Source organism: Chlorocebus sabaeus, chromosome 9, assembly GCF_047675955.1.
Source record: "Chlorocebus sabaeus isolate Y175 chromosome 9, mChlSab1.0.hap1, whole genome shotgun sequence".
Lineage (NCBI taxonomy): Eukaryota > Metazoa > Chordata > Mammalia > Primates > Cercopithecidae > Chlorocebus > Chlorocebus sabaeus.
The window spans coordinates 24,931,097-24,954,301 of NC_132912.1; the positions used below are offsets into that span (position 1 = coordinate 24,931,097).

A 23,205-nucleotide genomic window follows, 5' to 3' on the forward strand; every position below is an offset into this window, starting at 1 on the left:
AGTGTTCCATAATTTACAGAAAAACCCAGTGTTAATATTAATATTCATTTTCTTAGAAGGTACTTCTTCATAGCTTATTAATTCAACATATAAAACATTTCAGAAAAAAAAAGCAGGCAATTGTCTATTTATGGATATTGTCATTCTTCCAGCAATTATAAAAGCTTGCTTAGTTGGGTTAGGTAAACGTCAAAATAAAGCTCAAGAAAAAATAATGCTGATTCATTTGGTCAAATGTTCTTCCTTTTAGCCTAATTTATCTCAACACATCTCTAGGGAGACTGTACGCTCCAGTGGTCACAATCTTGGGCTCTGGCGTTGAACTGAGATTTAAATACTAGATCCACCACTTACATGCTGCTTGACCTTGGGCATGTTACTGAACATCTCAGGTCTCTGTTTCATTATCTGTCATACAAATATAATAACGCTACCTGTTTCTTATTTTGTGTCTACTATTGAATTAATCAAGTTTGGAGTTTCCTTTATTCCTTTTTGTCCTCTTTACTGGCTGAAAAGTTATAAATAACATTCCTATTTTTTCAGTGGTCACCCTTAAGAGGTGCTGTTCAGAGAAATACACAAGGAAAAGGCATGAGAAATTAGAAAGAAATAGTGGTATTTAATTTGACATGGATTACAATGGTGATAGTTTCAGCAATATCAAATATATTCTGGGCATAGAACAAGCGTCAAAAAATTTAAAAGAATTGGAATCATACAAAATATAGTTTCTGCAACAGAATTCAACTGGAAACAGTACAGGAATTATCTATGGAAAATCCCCCAAATACTTGAAAATCAAACCACATGAGACAACCAATGAGTGAAAGAGAAAATTAGAAAATAGTTTGAATTGAATGAAAATGAACACAATATATCAAAATGTATAGAGGTAGCTAAAGAAGTACTTAAAGGAAAACTTACAGCATTATATGTTTGTATTAGAAAATAAGAAAATCTCAAACCTATGACTCAACTTTCGTTTTATGAAACTAGGAAAATAAAAGAAAATTAACCCCAAAACAAATAGAAGGAAGGAAATGACATAAAAGCATAAATCAATGAAACTGAAAACATTAACACAAAAGAGACAATCAAGGAAGCAACAAATTGGTTCTTTGAAAGAATAAAAACAATTGAAAAACCTTTAGGCATACTAGTGAAGAAAAGGAAAGAGACAGAAGATACAATTTAATAATATCAGGAATAAAAGAGAGGCATTAAAGGTAGTAAGGGAATATTATAAACAACTTTACGTCCAGAAATGTAAAAACTTAGATAAAATGGCAAATGCCTTGAAAGACACAAACTATTAAAATTCACTCAAGAAAACTACTAGCCTGAATACTCCTGTATCTACGAAATCAATTTAATTCCAATTAAAAAAATCTTCTGACAAAGAAAACTCCATGTCAAGATGGTTTTACTGGTGAATTCTACCAAATACCACAGATGACTTAGTACTAATTCTACATAAACTCTTCTGAAAAAAAGATGAGAAGAAAATACTTCCCAACTTATTTTATGAGACAAATATAAGCCTGATACCAGAACCAGAAAAAGGCATTACAAGAAAAAAACAAACAAAAACAGAAAGCCATGGTTTAATATCCTCCAAGCACTTAAATGTAAAATTCCTCAAAAAAATTAGCAAGTTGAATCCAGCAATATATGAAAAGGATAATATGTCATTATACTATATTAATGGAAAGATAGTCCAACATAAGAAAACCAATCAATGTATTTTACCATACCAACATATCTAGAAAAAACACTGATGTTATTCATTCATAATTTTTTAAGAAAATACCAAAAAACCACTTGGAAAACTAGGAATAGAAGGAACTTCCTTAACCTGATAAAGAACATCTTGTAAAAACCAACAGTCAGTATTATGCTGATTGAAAACAAGGCAAGGATGTTTTCTTCCACCATTCTTATTCAGGAGTGTACGGGAGGTCCTAACTGGCACGATCATGCAACAAAAAGAAATACAAGGTCTATAAGTATAAAGGAATAAGCAAAATCATCTCTATTTAAAGAAGAAATTATTATCTTCATAGAAAACCCACAAGAATCTATGAAAAAGCTATTAGAACTCATAAGTGAGTTTCATAAGTCATAGGATTCAATATGCAAAATTAATAGTATTTCTAAATATTATCCATAAATAATTGGAACTTGAAATTCAAAGAAAAACTTACTGAATATAATAGGATCAAAATCATTAAATATATAAGTATATATCTAACCAAATATGTCTAAGATCTGACACTTGAAAACTAAAAAACACTGAAATAAGATCTAAATAAATTAGGAGATACACTGTGTTCGTGGAATGGAAGACTAAATAGTGTTACAATGTCAATCCCCCCAAATTGATCTATAGATTCAAAGCAATCTTGATGAAATTCGAAGGTGTTATTTTGTAGAAATCAGCTACCTGATCTTAAAATTTATAAGGAAAGACAAAGAACAAGAATAGCCAAGAACAAAGTTGGAGGACACACACTACTTAATTTACAGAGTTATTATAAAGTTACAGTAATCAAAGCAGTGACAACGTAGATGAACAGACCTGATAGTGTCCAGAAATAGACCCACATACACCTATAAAGTAGGCTGATTTTCATGAAAAGATCAAAAGCAATTCCATGGAAAAGGATCGTCTTTTTGGCAAATAATCCTGGAATAATCAAACACTTCATGCAAAACTGAAAACAAAAGGAATTGCAATCCATACCTTATATCATAGTAAAAAATTAACATGACATGTCTCATAGACCTAAATTTAAATCTAAAACTATGAAACTTTTTTTTTTTTTTAAAAAGGAGAAAATTTTTGTGATCTTGAGTTAGGCAGATTTCTTAGGTACACCAAAAGCATGATCCACAAAAAGAAACACTAGATTAACTGGACTTAAAAAAAAATTTAATTATGCTTTTTGAAAAACAAAACGAAAAAATCTCACTGACTGGAAAATATATCAAAACTCATATCTAATAAAAAATTCATGGCCAATATAAAACTCTCAAACACAATAATAAGAAATCAATGCAGTTTTTTAAATGGGTAAGATAGTTGAACAAACACGTCATCAAAAAAGCTATATGAATAGCAAACCAGCAAATGTAACTATGTTCAGATAATTATTTATTAGGGAAATGCAAATTAAAACCACAATACGATATCACCTATTAGAACAGGTAAAATCAAGAAAAAAATAAGCAAAAACTGATAATACTAAGTGCTGTTGAAAATATGGAGTAACAGGAACTGTCACATACTGCTGGCAGGAATTCAAAATGATTCAATCCTTTGGGAAAAGTTGGCAATTTTTTTTTTTTTTTTTTGAGATGGAGTCTCATTCTGTTGCCCAGGCTGGAGTACAGTGGCACGATCTCGGCTCACTGCAACCTCTGCCTCCCAGGTTCAAGTGATTCTCCTGCCTCAGCCTCTTGAGTAGCTGGGATTACAGGTGCGTGCCACCACGCCTGGCTAATTTTGTATTTTTAGTAGAGATGGGGTTTCACCATGTTGACCAAGCTGGTCTTGAACTCCTGACCTCAGGTGATCCACCCACCTCGGCCTGCCAAAGTGCTAGGATTACAGGCATGAGCCACTGCACCTGGACAGGTAATTTCTTATATACATTCATCATATGACCTTCCATCTTGCCTCTAAATATTTACTTAAGGGAAGTGAAGTCATAAGTACACAAATACCTGCACATGAATATCTATAGCAGCTTTACTTCTAATTGCTCCAAAATAGAAACAACCCAAATATCCTTCAGCTGATGAATGGACTAACAAACTGCACTCTATCTATATAATCAAATTCTACTGGACACACACACACACAAAAGAAAAAAGAAGAAGAAAAGAAGAAGGGGGGGGGAAGGAGGAGGAGGAGGAGGAGAACTACTGATACTGTAAACCAAAAATAAAATTCTAAGTCCCCCAACCATGGGGAATGAACCCCTCCTCTCAGCAAGGGCATTCCAAAGTTAACCTGAAAAACTCGTTCAGGCCATGATGGGAAGAAGCAGCCAGACATGCCTCATGATGCCCTCCTCCCTTTAGGAATTGCTGATAGAATAGACCCCTTAGGTCTGATAAGAAACATTTACAATCTATTCTCTCTGAAGCCTGCTCCCTGAAGGCTTCATCTGCATGATTAAACCTTGGCCTCCTCCACAACCCCTTATCATAATCCAGACATTCCTTTCTATTGATGATGACCCTTGCAACCAATTGCCAATCAGAAAATCTTATAATCGACCCATGATCTGGAAGCCGCCACTTCCAGTTGTCCCAGGTGTCCAGACCGAACCAATGTACACCGTACATGTATTCATGGATAATTTCTGTCTCCCTAAAATGTGTAAAACCAAGTTGTGCACTGATCACCTTGGACGCATGTTCTCAGGATCTCCTGAGGGCTGTGTCACAGGCTACTTGTCACTCATATTTGGCTCAGAATAAACCTGTTGAAATATTTTACAGAGTTTGACTCTTTTCATTGACAACACACACAATATGGATGAATGCACTATGTTATGATTTATGGATTTACTAAAGCTACATGATATATGATTACATTTATAAGACATTCTGGAAACGGCAAAACTTTAGGTAAAGAAAACGTATCTGTGGTTTCCGGGGCTTGAGAGTTTAGGAGGTTGACTACAAAGGACACAAGGGCATTCTTTGTGTTGTTAAGGAAACTGTTCTATATCTTGACTGTGGTGATTTACATGATTATATACATTTGTTGAACTTCACTGAGCTCTAAAAAGGATGGATGTTACTGCATGTAAATGATGGCTCAATAAACCTAACTTTAATTTTTAAGAAAATGTTAACAGGTTTTTAAAACGCTGCTAACCAGGGACAAATATAATAAGGGTCAGGGCCAAGTGAATGAGATAAATCTGGTAAGAAGGAAGCACAGGGATTTAACCCAGAATGAAGAGAATCTAAAGAGAGAAAAAATTCTCAGGAGAAGATAAAACTAAGAAATTAGAGCTAAGATGTCTTCAAAAACCAGCTTCACTCTGGCCTGAGAGGTCATCAGGAAAACACAGAGTATCTTAAGAAATCAGAACTAATTTCCAGCTGCTCTAGAACTGAGCCAACTGAGAGTCACATGAGGAATGTGGAAGACAGATTGGTGGCCCTGAAGACCAAGGTCCCCTGGTGTACACACCCTGCATAATCCTCTCCACTTGAGTGTGGGTAAGACTTGTAAAGGTGGCGGGAATTCGCATCAAAGATTAGGTGACTAGTCAGGAGATCCTGAGTTCGTCAGAAGGCAGGTTGCCTGGGTGAACATGATCTAATCAGGTGAGCTTTAAAAGAAGGGCTAAGATTATTCCATCAGACTTGAAGAAGCCAACAGCTAATGGTATTGTGAACGATCTGTGTGGTAACTGAAGCAAACACCTGGGGACAACCCCTAGGAGTGGAGAGTCTGCCAACTTCAGCCTACAGTCAACAAGGAAATGGGAACTGAGCTTGCCAACAGTCAGTGATCTTGAAAGCCTCAGATGATGTCAAAATCCCAACTAACACATTGATTTCGTCCCTGTAAGGTTCTGAGCTGAAAACCTAGCTACACCATGCCCAGATTTCTGACCTACAGAAACTTTAAGATAATACATGTGTGTGTTGGTTTAAGCCACTACGTTTGTGGTGAGTTTGCCACACAGCAATAGAAGGCCAATTCAAAGAGTGATTCATGAATTAAAATGTGTCAAGTTAGTTTAGTCAATGAGAATATTTTCATGGTTTGACTCCAAGGGCTCCTCATCCAATAGTAAGTTATTTTTAACGTTTTACTATGCATTAAATCAAAAAACATCAAAGAAGTTAACATCATAGAGGGAAGAGGAGGGAGACTAAGGAAACATCAGCTTTTTTTTTTTTTTTTTTTTTTTTTTGGCAAGGGTTTCATTGTCATCCAGGCTGGAGTGCAATGGTGCCATCATAGCTCACTGCAGCCTCCGTCTCCTGGGCTCAAGTGATCCTCCCACTTCAGCCTCTTGAGTACCTGGGACCATAGGCATATGCCACCACACTCAGCTAATTTTACAAATTTTCTTTTTGTATAGACAGGGTCTCACTATGTTGCCCAGGCTGGTCTCGAACTCCTGGCCTCAGGGGATCCTTCTGCCCTTGGCCTCCTGAAGTGTTGGGATTATACACACGAGCCACTGCATCTGGTTAGGAAACATCTTTGGAGAATAATTTCATTAATTCTGCCCAGTGGTGACCACAGAAAGCCAGGATTAATGGAGTAAACTGGTGGAGAGGCCTTCTGCTGGAGCTCCCTGGCCTTGTTTCCTCACACTTGGCAATGTGCTGTCCCTGCAGTCTTTTCTTCTTTAGTTCCAGGCCACAACTACAGCCACCCAGGTACTAAGACTCCTCTCTGGGCTGGACACCCTCCCACAGGTCCCCAGGACCCACAGTGACAACCAAAGTAGAAACAACAAATCAGTGTTCACACTCTGACCACACTCAGTTGTGGGGCTGGGCACCAGGATATAACCACTCACTTTATCACCATAAAAGAAAGCACAAATCATTACTGCAGAGTCCTCCCATATATGTGAAAATACAGAGACGGTCCCCACCCCACACCCTAAATAATATCATTTGAATTCTTATGTTAGGTTGTAAATTTTTTTTAATTCTTGCAAATTAAAAAAAAATTACCCTGGCTGGGCGCAGTGGCTCACACCTGTAATCCCAGCACTTTGGGAGGCTGAGACTGGTGGATCATGAGGTCAGGAGATTCAGACCATCCTGGCTAACATGGTGAAACCCCTGTCTCTACTAAAAATACAAAAAATTAGCCGGGCACAGTGGCGTATGCCTGTAGTCCTAGCTACTCAGCAGGCTGAGGCAGGAGAATGGCGTGAACCCAGGAGGCGGAGCTTGCAGTAAGTCGAGATCGTGCCACTGTACTCCAGCCTGGGCGACACAGCGAGACTCTGTCTCAAAAAAAAAAAAAAAAAAAAAAACTACCCTTCATTTTCATCTCCATTTTTAAAAATTGTACTCTTCATTTTCATAACATTATTGATTCTTTTATCCTAAAGCATTGTTAAATCGAAATATCATAAAACGGAACTTGCAGTAACTTACCCTGTAACTTTTTAGTCTGATGAAATCAACCTTCATAGAGACAAATCGATCTGAATTTCGGCTGATGTTCTTAAGGTGTTCTACGAGATCAGCACAGAATTTGTAACCTCCTTTAAGCACACACAGGACCATGATGTCACTATATCCTATGTCTTTCATAATATCTTTGGCCAGCCGCTCAATTCTGAAAGAAGGATAAAACATATATTAAGGCACAACTACTTCTGAGTATTTATGTTGCTTTAATAAAAATGCATGATGTATTATTGTACATATTCGATTACTCAGGGGAATGTGGAGAAAAGCTTGGGACACAGAAACCCGCAGATAGAAAAGCTTTGTTAAGGTTGAACATAAGGTGTTCAAAATATACTTCTTTTTTTTTTTTTTTAAGATGGAGTCTCACTGTGTTGCCCAGGCTGTAGTGCAGTGGCACGATCTTGACTCACTGCAACCTCCACCTACTGGGTTCAAGCGATTCTCCTGCCTCACCCTCCCAAGTGGCTGGGATTACAGGCGCCCACCACCATACCCAGCTAATTTTTGTATTTTTAGTAGAGACGGGGTTTTGCCATGTTGGCCAGGCTGGTCTCTAACTCCTGACCTCAGGTGACCTGGCCACCTTGGCTTCCCAAAGTGCTGGGATTACAGGCATGAGCCACTGCGTCTGGCAGTATTTACTGAATTCTAAAGAAGACATATGATCATAAAAAATGTACATCAAAATATCTGGCATGCTCCTTAAAAAGGAACATTTGGGCCAAGAGTAGTGGCTCACACCTGTAATCCCAGCACTTTGGGAAGCCAAGACGGGCGGATCACTTAAGCACAGGAGTTCGAGACCAGCCTGGCCAGCATGGTGAAACCCTGTCTCTACTAAAAATACAAAAATTAGCTGGACATGGTGGCGGGTGCCTGTAATCCCAGCTACTCAGGAAGCTGAGACAGGGGAATCGCTTAAACCGAGGAGGCAGAGGTTGCAGTGAGCTGAAATTGCACCACTGCACTCCAGCCTGCACGATGGAGCAAGTCTCCATCTCAAAAAAAAAAAAAAAACAAAAAGGAACATTTGTTTCCAACATGATGAAGTAAGGAGGTGAACACATCCTCTCCAGAAAAGTAACTAGAAAACTGGTCAAAACTGCCAAAAACAACCATCTCATCATGTTGGAAATCAACCAAAGGCACACAACAAACTGAGAAGCATTTGATTTTGAAAACACTGAACACTGGGTGGAAACAGCATGAGTCTGGGGCATTCTTGCATGGGGATGCTTTTATCACCCGTCCCCGCCCCCATCCCCAGCTCTGTTGTTCAAACAGGTAGTTCCATCCAGGTGGTGCACGGCCAGAGGGAGCTCACCTGATTGGGAACACTGTAAGCTAAAATGGTCACCTTGGTGGCAGGGCTCCATTATCATGAGGTGCAGTCCCCACTGAGCAGTGAACTGGCAGTCTGACTGGGGATTTGATAGAAAGTTCCAGGGAGGAGGTTAGACAGTCATAGAACAGGGGCACACAATAAGTTCTTCATGCATCTCGATTGACCAGAGGCTGTACATAAGCACAGCAAAGCGAGTTCAAGCCACCCACACATCCCTGGACAATGGAGGCTGTGTACATGTGCGGAGAAGGCACAAGAAAGCTCCGGGGAAAGTAAAAGTCAGAAAGATTTGAAAATGGTTGGAAATTTGAATCTACTTTCAAGCCTCCACGCACCCCCATCGGCAGAGAGTGGCAGACTTACTGGCTTGATGTATTTGAGCACAACTTCTAACCAATTGAAGGCCAAACACTACTATTCAGACACACGGCAATCCCTAGTAAGTGAGGCTTAAAAATAAAAACAGGAGAAAAATAAACCTCACAGACATCAGAAGTCACACAGTGAGGTGGGCGGATCTCTTGAGGTCAGGAGTTCGAGATCAGCCTGGCCAACATGGTGAAACCCCATCTCTACTAAAAATACAAAAATTAGCTGGGTGTGGTGGTGTGCACCTGTAATCCCAGCTACTCGGGAGGCTGAGGCAGGAGAATCACTCGAGCCCAGGAGGAGGAGGTTGCAGTGAGATTGTGCTATTGCACTCCAGTCTGGGTGACAAGAGTGAAACTCTGTCTCAAAAAAAAAAAAAAAAAAAAAAAAAAGTAGAATTTCACAGAGTGGAAGACAAAAAAAGGAAACAATAACAGCAATGAATAGAAAATAGGGTACTAAACTGATTATATCAATACTTATTTTAAATATGAATGGTCTAAATATAGCAATTAAAAGACAGACTGTCAGGGTGGATTCAATAAAAGATATAACTCTATATTGCCTACAAAAAACTCACTTTATGGCTTACACTTGTAATCCCAGCACTTTGGGAGGCCGGGGCAGGCAGATCCCTTCAGGTCAGGAGATCAAGACCATCCTGACCAACATCGTGAAACCCCATCTCTACTAAAAATACAAAACATTAACCAGGTGTGGTGGTGCATGCTTGTAATCCCAGCTACTTGGGAGACTGAGGCAGGAGGATCGCTTGAACCCAGGAGTTGGAGGTTGCAGTGAGCCAAGATTGCACCACTGCACTCCAGCCTGTGTGACAGAGTAAGACTCTATCTCAAAAAAAAAAAAAAAAAAAAAGAAACTCACTTTAAATATAAATATAAAAACACAGATAGATTAAAAGTAAAGGGATGGAGAAAGATATGCTATGCTAACATTAATCAAAAGAAAGTTGGAATAGCTATTTTAATTTCAGACAGAGCAGACTTCTGAGTAAGGAATATACAGGGATAAAGAGCATCATTACACAATAATAAGGAGGTCAATTTTGAAAAGAGACATCATAATTCCCAATATGTATGCTCCTAACAACAAAGTGTCAAAAACCTAATAGAACTGCAAGGAGAAACAGGCAAATCCACTATTTGGAGACTTTAACATCCCCTCTATCAGTAATTGACAGATCCAATAGTCAGAGAATCAGTAAGCATATAGCTGAACTGAGAAGCGCCATCAACTGACTGGATCTAATTAATCTAATTAACACATATACAATACTTCACTCCACAACAGCAGGACATACATCCTTCTTAAAAGATACCAGTAAGAAAATAATAAGACAAGCCATAGGTTGGGAGTAAATATTTGCAAATCATATATCTGATAAAGGACTATTATCCAAAATATATAAAGAACTCTTACAGTTCAATAAGAAGACAGTTGAATTTAAAAATTGGCAAAAGACTCGAAAAGACCTCTCTCCAAAGAAGACATATGAATAGCTAACAAGTATACTAATGATTAGGAAGACACAAATTAAAACCATGGTGAGATACTATTAGACAGCCACAAGAATGGCTGTAATCAAAAAGACAGACAATATTAAATGTTGGCAAGTATGTGGAAAAACTGAAACCTTCATACGCTGCTGGTGGCAATGTAACAATGCAATGCAGTCACTTTGGAAAATAACTGGCAGTTTCTTACACTTACCAGAAAACCCAGAATTCCACGTTGAGAAGTCCATCCAAGAGAAATGAAAAGATATGTCCACACAAAACTTGTATGTGAATTTTTTTTTTTTTTTTTGAGATCTGGCTCTGTCACCCAGGCTGGAGTGCAGTGGTGCCATCTCGGCTCAATGCAAGCTCCACCTCCCAGGTTCATGCCATTCTCCTGCCTCAGCCTCCCAAGTAGCTGCGACTACAGGCCTGTGTTACTATGCCTGACTAATGTTTTTTATTTTTTTGTAGAGATGGGTTCTCACTACGTTGCCCAGACTGGTCTCAAACTCCTGGCTCAAACAATCCTCTTGCCTCGGCCTCCCAAAGTGCTGGGATTACAGGAACAAGCCACTGCACCCAGCCCTATAAATTACATCTTAATTTTTTTTTTTTTTTTTTTTTTTTTGAGACAAGATCTCACTATTTGAGACTACCCCAGGTTAGTCTCAAATTTTTGGGCTCAAGTGATCCCCCCATTTCAGCCTCCGGAGTAGCCTGGATTATAGGTGCATGCCATAGCCCCTGGCTTATAAATTTATTTTAAAGGTGAAGACAGACATTCTTGGGCCCCACTCTAGAATATCGATTTGAAATTTCTAGACATAAAGCTTAAGAATATGCATTTTAACAAGTTCACTGGCAGATTCTCTTGTACAAAGAAAAGGCTGGGGTAACCCTACCCAGGAGTCAATCATGTTCTGACTGATTTTAAATTAATTTAAAATTAGAAAATTCAGGTAAGAAATGCAAGAATTTGTTTAAATTAGGAGCTTCCCAAACTGGTGTTAAGGGAAATCTCTTCTGAGCGTTATAAATAGGTAAACTGAGTCCAGAGTCTCCCTTTGCACAAAAATGGTTGGTTTAATTGTTAAAGTCAACCAGGTTTCTTTTCTTTCTTCTTCTTTACTTTTGACTGGAATTTCCGTATTTTTAATATGCTAATGTTTGTTTTGACTTGTCAACCGAGACACAAAAATACGGGAGATACAAAATTTCCAAGGTTTATTTGATCACGGAACTGTCCCCCTCTGTGACAGTGGGACTTCTATGCCACGGAAAAACCATCTTAGGACATTGTTATTTTGAGGCTGTTACTTGTAATAGCTTATATATGTATATCCTTCTTACCATATTACCATACCGTCTGAACAAATGTCCAGGTAAACCGTTCAGTTTAAGCATACATTCATTTTATTTCAAATTCACTGCCCTATATAAAAGTTTTCTCTACCATTATAAAAAGGAGCTCAGGAATAGGGTCCTAAAGTATAAAGTGGGATTCACACAAGTGTGGGCCAGCCCAATGCAGGACCCAGATTGACACAGGAAATCACACTTACCTGTCCACAATGATGCCATGAGGGATGAGGACATATTCCAAGTCTCCGTAATAGTGCTGTGGGTACGTGAATAAATTCAAGTCATACCCTGGCCAATCATCCATAATCTGCAAATCAAATTATTTTGGTTATGGTATTTTTTCATCAGAAATTTCTGTTTAAAACATAACAAAAGAGTATCATTTGAAAGCAGAATTCCCTCAACGTATGAAAAGTTGGGTGGAACAAGGTTGTTTCCACAACTTGATACAAGGCTTAGTACTAAAGAGAATGGAGCACTCCATTCCCAACTATTGGCATCATAAAATATTCGTTTTGTTTTCTTTTGTTTTCTTTGAGACTTTGAGACAAGAGTCTTTCTCTGTCACCCAGACTGGAGTGCAGTGGGGTGATCTCAGCTCACTGCAACCTCTGTCTCCCAGGTTCAAGCAATTCTCCTGCCTCAGCCTCCTGAGGAGCTGGGACTACAGACATGTGCCACTATGCCCAGCTAATTTTTGTATTTTCAGTGGAGATGGGGTTTTGCCATATTGGCAAAAGACCAATGGTCTTGAACTCCTGACCTCAAGTGATCTGCCTGCCTCGGCTTCCTAAAGTGCTAGTTTACAGGCATGAGCCACTATGCCTGGCCTATCATACAATAAAAATATGAAGTCAGTGTTTTATAGGTAACCCGATAGTATTATTTATGAGTGCATATGTGTAATACATAATTTGTCTCCAAATTATATAATTATCATAAATATATTATGATAAATAACATATTTGTAATTCTAAAATACATACAGTATCATTATTATATTATTCTCTTTTTTTTTTTTTTTGAGACAGAGTCTCGCTCTGTCGCCCAGGCTGGAGTGCAGTGGCCAGATCTCAGCTCACTGCAAGCTCCGCCTCCCGGGTTTACGCCATTCTCCTGCCTCAGCCTCCCGAGTAGCTGGGACTACAGGCGCCCGCCACCTCGCCCGGCTAGTTTTTTGTATTTTTTAGTAGAGACGGGGTTTCACCGTGTTAGCCAAGATGGTCCATTATTATATTATTATACATACTACTACATTTCTATTTATTGTAAGTGCCTCATCTGCCTAGAAAAGATTTCTTATTAAAAGTATTTCCTGGGATCAGAGTAGACCCAAACTTTTGAGTGTCTAGTCATTATAGTAAAGACTTTAAAACGATGTACTATGTTGGACACTTAAACTGTCCTATTAGAAACTGATGGTCCAGAAAATTGGCCTATTCACATAGTGGATGGACTGATTGTAAGTCTCCCTCTCGCTTAGAACTTGATGTACTAGTTTTACGGTCAGAATAGTAAAGAGGTGGGGGAGAAAGGGAAGGGGAAGGTGGAGTTACTTTTACTTTCAGAACATCAGGAAAAGATGTAACAATGAAATGTTATGCACTCAAATCATACTCTAGCTGTATACCAGTTTCCCATTCTTTTTTTTTTTTTTTTTTTTCTGGGACAGGGTCCCGCACTGTCACCCAGGCTGGAGTGCAGTGGCGTGATCTCTGCTCACTGCAACCCTGCCTCCCAGGTTCAACTGATCCTCCAGCCTCAGTCCCCTGAGTAGCTGGTGTGTGCCACCATGCCCAGCTAATTTTTATGTGTTTTTTGTAGAGATGGGGTTTTGCCAGGTTGCCCAGGCTGGTCTTGAGCTCCTGGACTCAAGCCATCTGCCTGCCTTAGCCTCCCAAAGTGCTGGGATTACAGGTGTTGTCCAGCACACCTGGCCTCAGTTTCCCATTCTTTACTCAGTCCTGCACACTTTTGACTCCTCTGTCCAGCTTTGAGCTTCTGAGGCCTTTCACAGTGCAGACCCACCCTAATTTCCCAGCCCAACTCCCTATATCTTTGCTTCCTGCCTTCAGAATGGTTTGCAGTCAAGTCAGGATCCTTCCCAGCTCTGGGTTTCATTCATTCATTTGCCGTGCACCCCTTCATTCTCTCTCCCCCTTTCCTCCTCTGCCTCTGTATTCCGAACTCAGAAGCCCAGGTCACACCCCACTTCATGGAGGGCTTGCTGACTGCCCCCAGCCTCTGATCTGCTTTCCCAAATTCCTGCTGCCCCTTGTAGCTCTCTGTCCTACCCAAGGCTCCCATGCAGGATCCTTGAGAAGGCTCCTGTCCCTTGGAATTGTCACTGACTCCTTTCTTTCATCCCCCTCAGGCAACACAGTAGAAAACTATATCTTCAATTCCCTCAAAATTTATCCAGGACCACCTCTCAGCACCTCCACTGCTGTTCCCCCACCCCCAGGCCAGTCCACTGCCACCATCATTTCTCCCAGGACTGTCCTAGGAGCCACTACAATTGTCTCCCTGCTTCCACTTTGCAGCCCCTCCATATGGAAGCAGACACGCTCCTTTAAAAATGCACATCATAGCCAGGTACAGTGGCTCATGCCTGTAATCCCAGCACTTGAGAGCCGGGGTGGGAAGACCCCTTGAGGCCAGGAGTTAGAAATCAGCATGGGCAACACAGCAAGATCCTGTCTCTGCAAAAAATTAAAAAAATTACCCTGGCAAGGTGGCATGTGCCTGTAGTCCAAGCTACTCAGGAGGCTAAGGTAGGAGGATCACTTGACCAGGAGTTAGAGGCTGCAGTGAGCTATGAGTGCCACTGCACTCCAGCCTGGGTGACAGAGCAAGACCTTGTCTCTCAAAAAATAAAAATAGACAAACAAAGGACATCCTATCATGGCAGCCTTCTCCTTAGATTTTTTTCAAGGGCTTATCATTTTACTCAGAGTAAAGGCCAGAGTCCTCACTGTGGCTCACCAGGGGTTACCTGTCTGACTCATTCCTGGCACTCTTCCTCTTCCCTCTGCTTCAGACGCTGTTCTCTTGCAAGTCCTCTGATCTGCCAATCACGCCTCTGCCTCCCGAGTTTTGCACTGGCACCTCCTCTTGCCTGCAACACTCTTCCTCCAGATTTCCACATGGCTGTCCTCTACTTCTTTCAAGTCTCCATTCAATGTCACCTCTGCAGAAAGGCCTTCCCTGACCTTCATAGCCTGTTTTACCACTGAATGACGTGTGTGTGCATGGGTGTGTTCTGTCGGAACATGAGCTCCTTCTGGCGGAGACTTTTTCTGATTCATTGTTCAATCCCTCAGTGCCCAGAATGCTGATCTGGAATATGGTAAGTGCTCAAAAATGTTAAATGAATGAATGGATGACACAGTCTCCATCCTCCGGCTACCTGAAAACCTGAACTCCAGCCTGAACTCTCAGTTTGTCTCCTTGTGATAAAGAGCACCACTGTTCAAGGTTCTGGAGATTCCAGTGTCTCATATCCATTGGCTGACTGGTGGCCAAATGATGTATATCAACTATGTTATTTTTTAAGAGACAGACTCTCCCTCTGTTGCCTACACTGGAGTGGAAGGTCACAATCATAGCTCACTGCAGCCTCGAACTTTTAGGCTCAAGTGATCCTCCCACCTCAGCCTCCCAAGTAGCTGGAGAGAAGGAGCGCACAAATACGCTCAGCTTATTTTCTTTGATTTTTTTGCAGAGATGAGGTCTTGCTATGTTGCTCAGGCTGGTCTCAAACTCCTGGCCTGAAGGGATCCTCCCACCTTGGTATCCCAAAACGCTAGGATTATAAGTGTGAGCCACCATGCCCAGTCAATCTGCATATTTGAAAAGTGTCTCATTTGCTCTTCCTCTACCATCAAACTGGCTGGTGGGACTGCTGGATTTGCACCAAGCTCCTCCGGCTGCCACCCTGAGAACTCCTTGTACCTGCTATAACCTCTAACACCACAGCAGCTGGCCAGAGTCTAGACTACCAGCCGTACATGAGGAGACTCCAGGAGAGCCTCTGGCAGGCCACAGTAAAGACCAGACCAGGAGAACCCTGACTGGCCCCAGGCCCCAGGGGGATCACCCAGGTGTACAGCACTTTCTGGATCCCCTTTCAGACCACATTTAGTATCTACCCCACTTTCTGGAGCTCCGCCACCAGTGGCACTATTAACAGGTGGTCTTCTGAATCCATTCCTCCAACCACATCAATCCTTTACTGCCCCCTGCTCTGGTTGAATCTCGGAGAATACTCTCCACTCCACGTTCAAGAGTTTGGCTCTGATACTTATTACTGTGATGTTAGGGAGATGACTTACCCTCTCTGCAATCCAGTTTCCCCTTGCTTTAAATAAGACACAACAAAACCTATGGATAAGGTTATTGTAAGGATAATATACTTAGAATACCTGGAGCACTGCATGGTGTATAACACATGATGTTTGACACGTGATGCCAAAAAAAGGAAAGAGACTAAAAGTGCCAAAAATGAATGCCAAAAATAGGAAAAGATGATAAGAAAATGACAAATGAAACAAACCTATAGATTAAAACTGTAACATGGATCCATAGCCCAGAGGCAGCACAGAGTACTGTGTTAAGAGCATGGACATGGAAGTCTCATACACCTGGGACAAGTCTGCCAGCCATGAGGCCTTGGGCATATTACATTCTCTAAGTCTTAGTGTATTCATCTATGAAATGGAGTTAGTACCTGCCTCATATGGCTATGGCGAGCATTAAATAAGATAATGAATGTAAGACTCATATCAGTATCTAGTCTACAGTACTTATGCAATAAATGCTGATCATTTAGGTGAACTGAAACATCAAACATTTAACAACAAATTATATGTGTTAATTCATCTAAAGAAGTGCCTCAAACCTATATACCGGTCTTATTATCTTAGTTAAAACTATACATTTGAGGCCTGGCACACTGGCTCATGCCTGTAATCCCAACACTTTGGGAGGCTGAAGTGGGAGGATCACTTGAGCCCAGGAGTGCGAGACCAGCCTGGGCAATATACCCCATCTTTATAAAAAAGAAAAAGAAATTGGTCTGGCGTGATGGCATGTGCCTGTAGTTTCAGTTACTTGGGAAGCTGAGGCGGGAGGATTGCTTGAGCCTAGGAGGTCAAGGCTGTAGTGAACCATGATCATGTCACTGCACTCCAGCCTGGGCAGCAAAGTGAGACTGTCTCAAGAAAACAAAACAAAAAGTATAAAAGTAAAAAATATATTTCTCTAAAACTGTTCTATAATCCAAATTGGCCATTATTTTCAATTAATCTGAAATAGTGAGTTTTCATTGTTGAGATGAAAGTCAATTCAAGATGATGGAAACACTGGTTTAGGCTTTGTTAATTTCAATGGTGCATGCACATCCTGTTGTAAATAAATTGAAACCTGTAGGAATGGAGGTTGCTATGAACTGTAGATAATTGTTATTCACGTGCTTTTTAAAAAATCAAAACCAGAGTCTGTAGATAGTTTCAGTATCACAGATAATATGCTCTAAGTGTATTCAGCACAATGCTTTCTCTGTTCAAAACAGCAAAACCTAGCCAAGCTGGGGGAAGTAACAAACCCATGAACTGAGTCATTTTATGCAACATCCAAATCCCAGAACTCATTCTGATTCTCTTTTTCGCACTGAAGATGCACTGAAAACTTTGTAAGTCATTAAGAATATTTTTTTTGTGCTTAGACTATTTTTTGCATTATTTTTCTCCCTGAGGGAGAAAACACATATAAGAAGCTAATCTCTACTCCTCTCCCCCGCTGAGCTCCACAGATTGGCCCCGTTCTCTCCTTCAGGCCATAGCTCTCATCTGTCCTCCACCAGCAAGAGAAAGGGGGTCTCATCCCTTCATTCTAATTCAAAGAATCCCAGACAGGAGTTCTGGGATTCCTGTGCCAGCCCCTGAGCCAGGGAGGGAGGTACCCTGGGAAGGGCCTCACCTCAAAACCACAAATCTTGAAAAGTGGGGACAAGTGGTTTGCTAAAAGATTCCCAGGTTCTGCTCACAGAGGAACAAAGGAAGTTCGACAGGCCAACCACCTCGTATCCACATGCCTTCCTCTTCTGTGGTGGGTTTGCCCCTCCGAAGGAAGACTCATTACCACCTAGTAGAGCTGTGCTTTCGATGGAGCTAGACCTGATTACTTTTCTCTGCTACTGCCATATTTTCACTGGGGGTGATGGGAAGCCAGCCATAACAGAAACACAACAATCATTTCAGCTTTTTCTCTTCTCCTGATTCCTACCAGACTCAGGTAAGTACTAATGATGGCTCCCTTGATAATCCTTTGGCGAAAACCAAACCAGACAAAAACAAACAAACAAACAAAAACATGTCTAATAACCCAATTCCCAAAAGCCAGGTGGATAGAGAAGATCTTTCTCTCTACCTGAGAAGTAACAAAAAGGCATCAACCAGGAATCTGGTGACTTTATTAGCTCCAGATCAAATGGCAAGCCAACTCCGAGCAAATTTCTCACCTTAGGATCTACCTCTCTTGTGTGGCAATTAGCATTTGCTACCATTCATTGTTAATGGTATAAATGTCCCACCTCCCCAGTTCAACTGAAAGCCATTTATAGGCAAGAGCCATCTTATATCTCTTAATATTCCCTTCTCTTGCACAAACTTTACTTCTCGTTTCATGCTTATAACATCTGACTCTACATCCCTTGCCATCTTTATCAACAAATTTCTACCAACTCAGAATTTTCTTCTTTACCTAATTCCTGGACAATTCCTTGGGTGATTTACTCCAATACCTACCTCGACAATCCTTCCAACAACTTCATCTTGCAGCTCCTCCACCAGCTCAAACTACATACCTAGCTCAAACCACATCTTTATTCCCCATTTAGCAATATATTCACATAGCCACACCAGTCCTACAGACGGCCCCAACCCCGAAATTCCATCCTGGAATCACAGCTTCCTATGTAGCATAGTGATTGAAAGCTGGTTCAAATCCTGCTACTGCCATTTGCTACTTCTATGACCTGGGTGATTTACTTAATCTCTCAGTGCCTCAGTTTCCTCCTCTGTAAAATGGGGAGTACACTAGACCTCCCTTACAGATTTGTGCTCAAGAAATGCTTGCTATTATTACCTGCCCTCTGCCCCTTTTTTGAGACAGGGTCTCACTCTGATGCCCAGGCTGGAAGGCAGTGGCGCGACCATGGCTCATTGTAGCCTTGATTTCCTGGGTTCAGGTGCTTCTCCCACCTCAGCCTCCACAGTAGCTGGGACTACAGGCATGCACCACCACGCCCAGCTAATTTTTGTATTTTTTGTAGCGAGAGGGTTGGCTGCCCAGGCTGGTCTCGAACTCCTGGGCTAAAGTGATTCACCCACCTCGGCCTCCCAAAGTGCTGGGACTACAGGTGTGAGCCACCACTCCCGGCCACCTGCCCCTTTTGAAAACTGGTACTAATTTGGTATTTTGTATCCCATCCATGAGAGCATTCTATTCTCCCAGTAAACTCACCCTCTCCAGCTTTCCTTTCCCTCCTGCCTTACCTGCCATAAGTTGCCTTCTACCAGCAGCTTCGATTGACTCTGAAATTACCTGCTTATATCCAACTCGAGGTTAATCTAATTATTCCAAGTTCTACTGGAGAAAAGGATGTAAATGCAGGGACTATCTCCATTATACATGGACTATTTCCCACCTTGGTGGGCTCTCATACAAGCACCAAGCCCCATGGCAGCTGGTCCAGTTTATACTCATTTTTTTGTTTTTATTTTTATTTTACTTTATTTTATTTTATTTTATTTTATTTTATTTTATTTTATTTTATTTTATTTTATTTTATTTTATTTTATTTTTTTGAGAAGGAGTTTCACTCTTGTTGCCCAGGCTGGAGTGCAATGGTACAATCTCGGCTTGCTGCAACCTCCACTTCCCAGGTTCAAGCAATTCTCCTGCTTCAGGTTCCCAAGTAGCTGTGATTACAGGCATGCACTACCATGCCCAGCTAATTTTGTATTTTTAGTAGCAGCGAGGTTTCACAATGTTGGTCAGGATTTTATTGAACTCCTGACCTCAGGTGATCCACCCACCTTGGCCTTCCAAAGTGCTGGGATTACAGGTATGAACCACCTCACCTGGCCCTCTATTCTCTTTATACCCCTCTCACTACCTCTTTGCATCTTTCAAAAAATTACCTTGCTTCCAGGAGGACCTCTGTTGACACCCATAGACTGGGCTATTTACAATGTTCTCTCACTTGTTTCTTAGACTTCAACAATTTACCTACTCTATCAGTGCATCTAGATCCACCTTATTCTTTTCTAAAAGTATCTAGTATGTTATGGTAGTACAAGTTGAGTACGCCTCATCCAAAATGCTTGGGACCAGATGTGTTTCCAATTTCTGATGTTTTTCTTTTCCTTTGGATTTTGGAATATTTGTATTATACTTCCTGGTTGAGCATCCCTAATCTGAAAATCCGAAATCCAAAATGCTCCAGCGAGTATTTCCTTTCAGCATCATGTTGGCGCACAGAAAGTTTCAGATTTGGGGGCATTTTGGATTTTGGATTTTTGGATTAGGGATGCTCAACTTGTACTATATTTTAACTGTTCTACCAATGGAGTGGTTGTTTAAAAGATTCTCCCTACTAATGACTTTGTAATTGTTAAATACAGTGGCTGTTTTCCATCTTGGTATCCAACTTGCTGTCCCTGTAGCATCTGACACTTCTGATGACCTCTTGACACCGCCCCTCCTGCTCAACAATGCTCTGTTCCCAAGGCACCCACCACCCTGCCTGCCCTCCCACCCTTCAGCGTTCTTTCTCAGTTCCTTCAACCGGCTTCTCCCCAACAGGCAGCCTCCTACATTTGGGACTTTCCAGGCTTCCATCCTTAACAGTTGCTTTAATTGTTTTTTCCACATTCACTGAGCATTCCTGAACATTAAATATTATTCTTTCCGCTGATTTCCAAATCTCTCCAATCACTCTCCTGAATTCCAAATGTGAATTTCAAATTGCCTACAGTGCAGCCTGATCTGTGGGCCTTACAGGCACTGCAGACTCAATTTGTCCACAATGAACTTAATGATTGCCCTTTTTGCGTTTTACTCTCCCTCCCATCCATCACACCACTAGGCTTGCCCCTCCTCCTGGGGCAACTGGAATGGTTTTTGTAAAAGCATAAATCGGATACAATGATTCTTTTGCATTTGATATGCGGGTCTCTGCCTGCAGTCCACATGGCTACTCCTGTGTACCCTTCAGATCTTAGCTCAGAGGTCACCGCAGAGAGGTTGCCCTGACCACCTGAGCAAAAGCATCACTCCCCGCTTCTCCTCCAATTACCCTCTATCCTGTTACCCTCCTCCTATTGCACATCTCTATTGGAAATTTTCTCTATTTGTTTACACACTGCTTGCCTGTGTCTTCTCTAGAACACAAGCTTATGAAGACAAGGCCTTTGTCTTTTGCACCCCAGAGCCTAAAACACCTTCTGCAACCCAGCAGGACAATAAACTTGTGGAATGAATAAATAAATCAACTCCTCATCCTTTAAGAAGGAAAGGGCCTGCTGTTAAATTAAGCACTGGGCCCCACATTTCAACCTGACCGGTTCTGTCTGAGTGTGTCACGTTTCCCTCCCCAGCCCACTTACTTTAGTTCAGGCCATTCATATTCATAAACAGATTATCTGTGAATGACAAGCTGATCCCTGGAAAGAGATGGCAAGTTAGCTCCACCCACCATCCTCACCACCATTGAGTTTCACACTGAACTTGACACAAGTTATAACCACCACCTTCTAGGAAAACCACTTCTCAGGGAGCAGGGAGGATGTGGCCACAAGGTCAAGAACGGATTAGATCCTAGCACACTGAGAGATGGGTACCCTCTGGCTGACACCGCCAGGAGGCTCAGTTCTGGGAAACCAGCATCCCACACCCTCCCATCCGGACACACTGCTAGATATTTTACATGCATCCTCCCAATTCGCTCCAGAGCCCAGCCTGCTGTTGCTCCCTTTTACAGACAAACCATAGGTCCCGCAGGAGCGTGTCCCAGAGCTCCTGCAGAGGCCTCCACTGCTAGAGAGTCCCCCAACCTGGGTACCAAAGGCTTCAGAGCTCAAGCTCTGTCAACTTGAGCTACTTTATTTCCTAGCTGCCTTCAAAACCCCTCAGTGTCCTTTTTAAAAACAAAACTTGAAGCCCGCTCTGGAAGAGGAGGCCCAGGAAGAAGGAGGCCTACAGAGCAGCACGCGGGTGTCTCGGGCCCCGCCCGGCTCGCAGAAGCGGCTCCCCGTGACTCGCGGGGATGGGGACGGCTGGGCGCCGGCGGGACGCTGCAGGAGCGGGCTACCGGCCGGAGGACGCGGGGGGACGCTGGGAACTCGGGGTGAAGGGATGGGACTCGGCATTTCGTCAGATTGGGGGCGGGGAGAGGAGGCCAGGGTCTGAGGATGGAAGCGATCCCCCCCAGGAGGGAGAACAAAGCGGTGGCCCGCTCTCTCCCCCGACGCACGGCAGGCATTTAATCTACAAGCAGGGTGCCAGGGAGGGAGGGGAGCGGGGCGAGCCCCCAAATCGGGAGTTTGCATTTACCACGACGCCTCGCCCGTAGTCTGGCGCCTCCTCGCTGCTCCCGGCCATGTTTCTCCCGGGGAACGCGGGAATGGAAGACGGCGCGGGAAGGAGCTGGGAGGGCGAAGGCTGCGTGGGGGAAGGGACTTGGGGATGGGGACCCGGCCGCCCCGCCCCGCCCCGGGCCCGCTGGCTGGAAGCAGCGGCCTGGCGCGAATCCAGGGCCCCGGCGCGGCGCCCCCTCCCCTGGCGAGGCCGCGGGGGCGCGGGGAGCAGCTGCCAAGCCGCGACCGCTCCCCCTGAGTGCGGGCCCCGGGCGCGTCCCTCGCGGCCACCGCTGTCGCCGCCGCCGCCTGCCGGATGGTCGCCTGCAGCCCCCGGCCTCGCCGCCAGGCCCCGCGGGGACTCGGGAGCACGAGGCAGCCCGCGGCAGGAAGAGAACGTGTCCCCCAGGCCCCTGCTTCCCAGATCCACCGTCCTAGCCCTCGGGCTAACAATCTCCTTGACTCCTCCCTGCCAGATTTCATGCACGCGATTGTCCCAAGCAGAAGCGTGAAAGAGCCTGCAAGCCGGCGTGCTCTTGGAGGATGGGCAAGTGTCCTGGATGTGTTTTCAAACCTTGGAGCCGCCACCCACCTCTCTCCACCTCCCCTCACCTCCCTCCACCTCCCCTCACTTCCCTCCACCTCCTCTCACCTCCCTCCACCTTCCTCCGCCTTTCTCTGCCTTCCCCCCCACCTCCCTCATCCCAGGGCCTGGAGCTGGAAAGATTACACCCCATTGCTTTTAGGGTGGCCCAGATCTGCAGGGATCAGA

At 42.8% G+C, this 23,205-nt stretch overlaps 1 protein-coding gene across 4 annotated transcripts in view; it reads right to left on the bottom strand.

Annotated features, from left to right (window-relative positions):
* Nucleotides 1-22,983, bottom strand: part of PRTFDC1 (phosphoribosyl transferase domain containing 1) — a 109,295-nt gene extending 86,312 nt beyond the window's left edge. Inside the window, exons 1-4 of one of the 4 annotated variants that reach the window (XM_008002543.3) lie at nt 22,411-22,491; nt 21,465-21,521; nt 11,994-12,100; nt 7,159-7,342 (exon numbers count right to left, since the gene is read on the bottom strand). In XM_008002543.3, the coding sequence (XP_008000734.1) occupies nt 7,159-7,342; nt 11,994-12,097 (288 nt within the window). In that variant the 5' untranslated portion in view covers nt 12,098-12,100; nt 21,465-21,521; nt 22,411-22,491. Of the gene's footprint in view, nt 1-7,158; nt 7,343-11,993; nt 12,101-14,788; nt 16,498-21,464; nt 21,522-22,410 lie in introns of those variants that run through there. The other 3 variants (XM_008002545.3, XM_073018803.1, XM_008002544.3) reach the window with 3 other exon arrangements.
* Nucleotides 22,984-23,205: the final 222 nt, after the last annotated feature.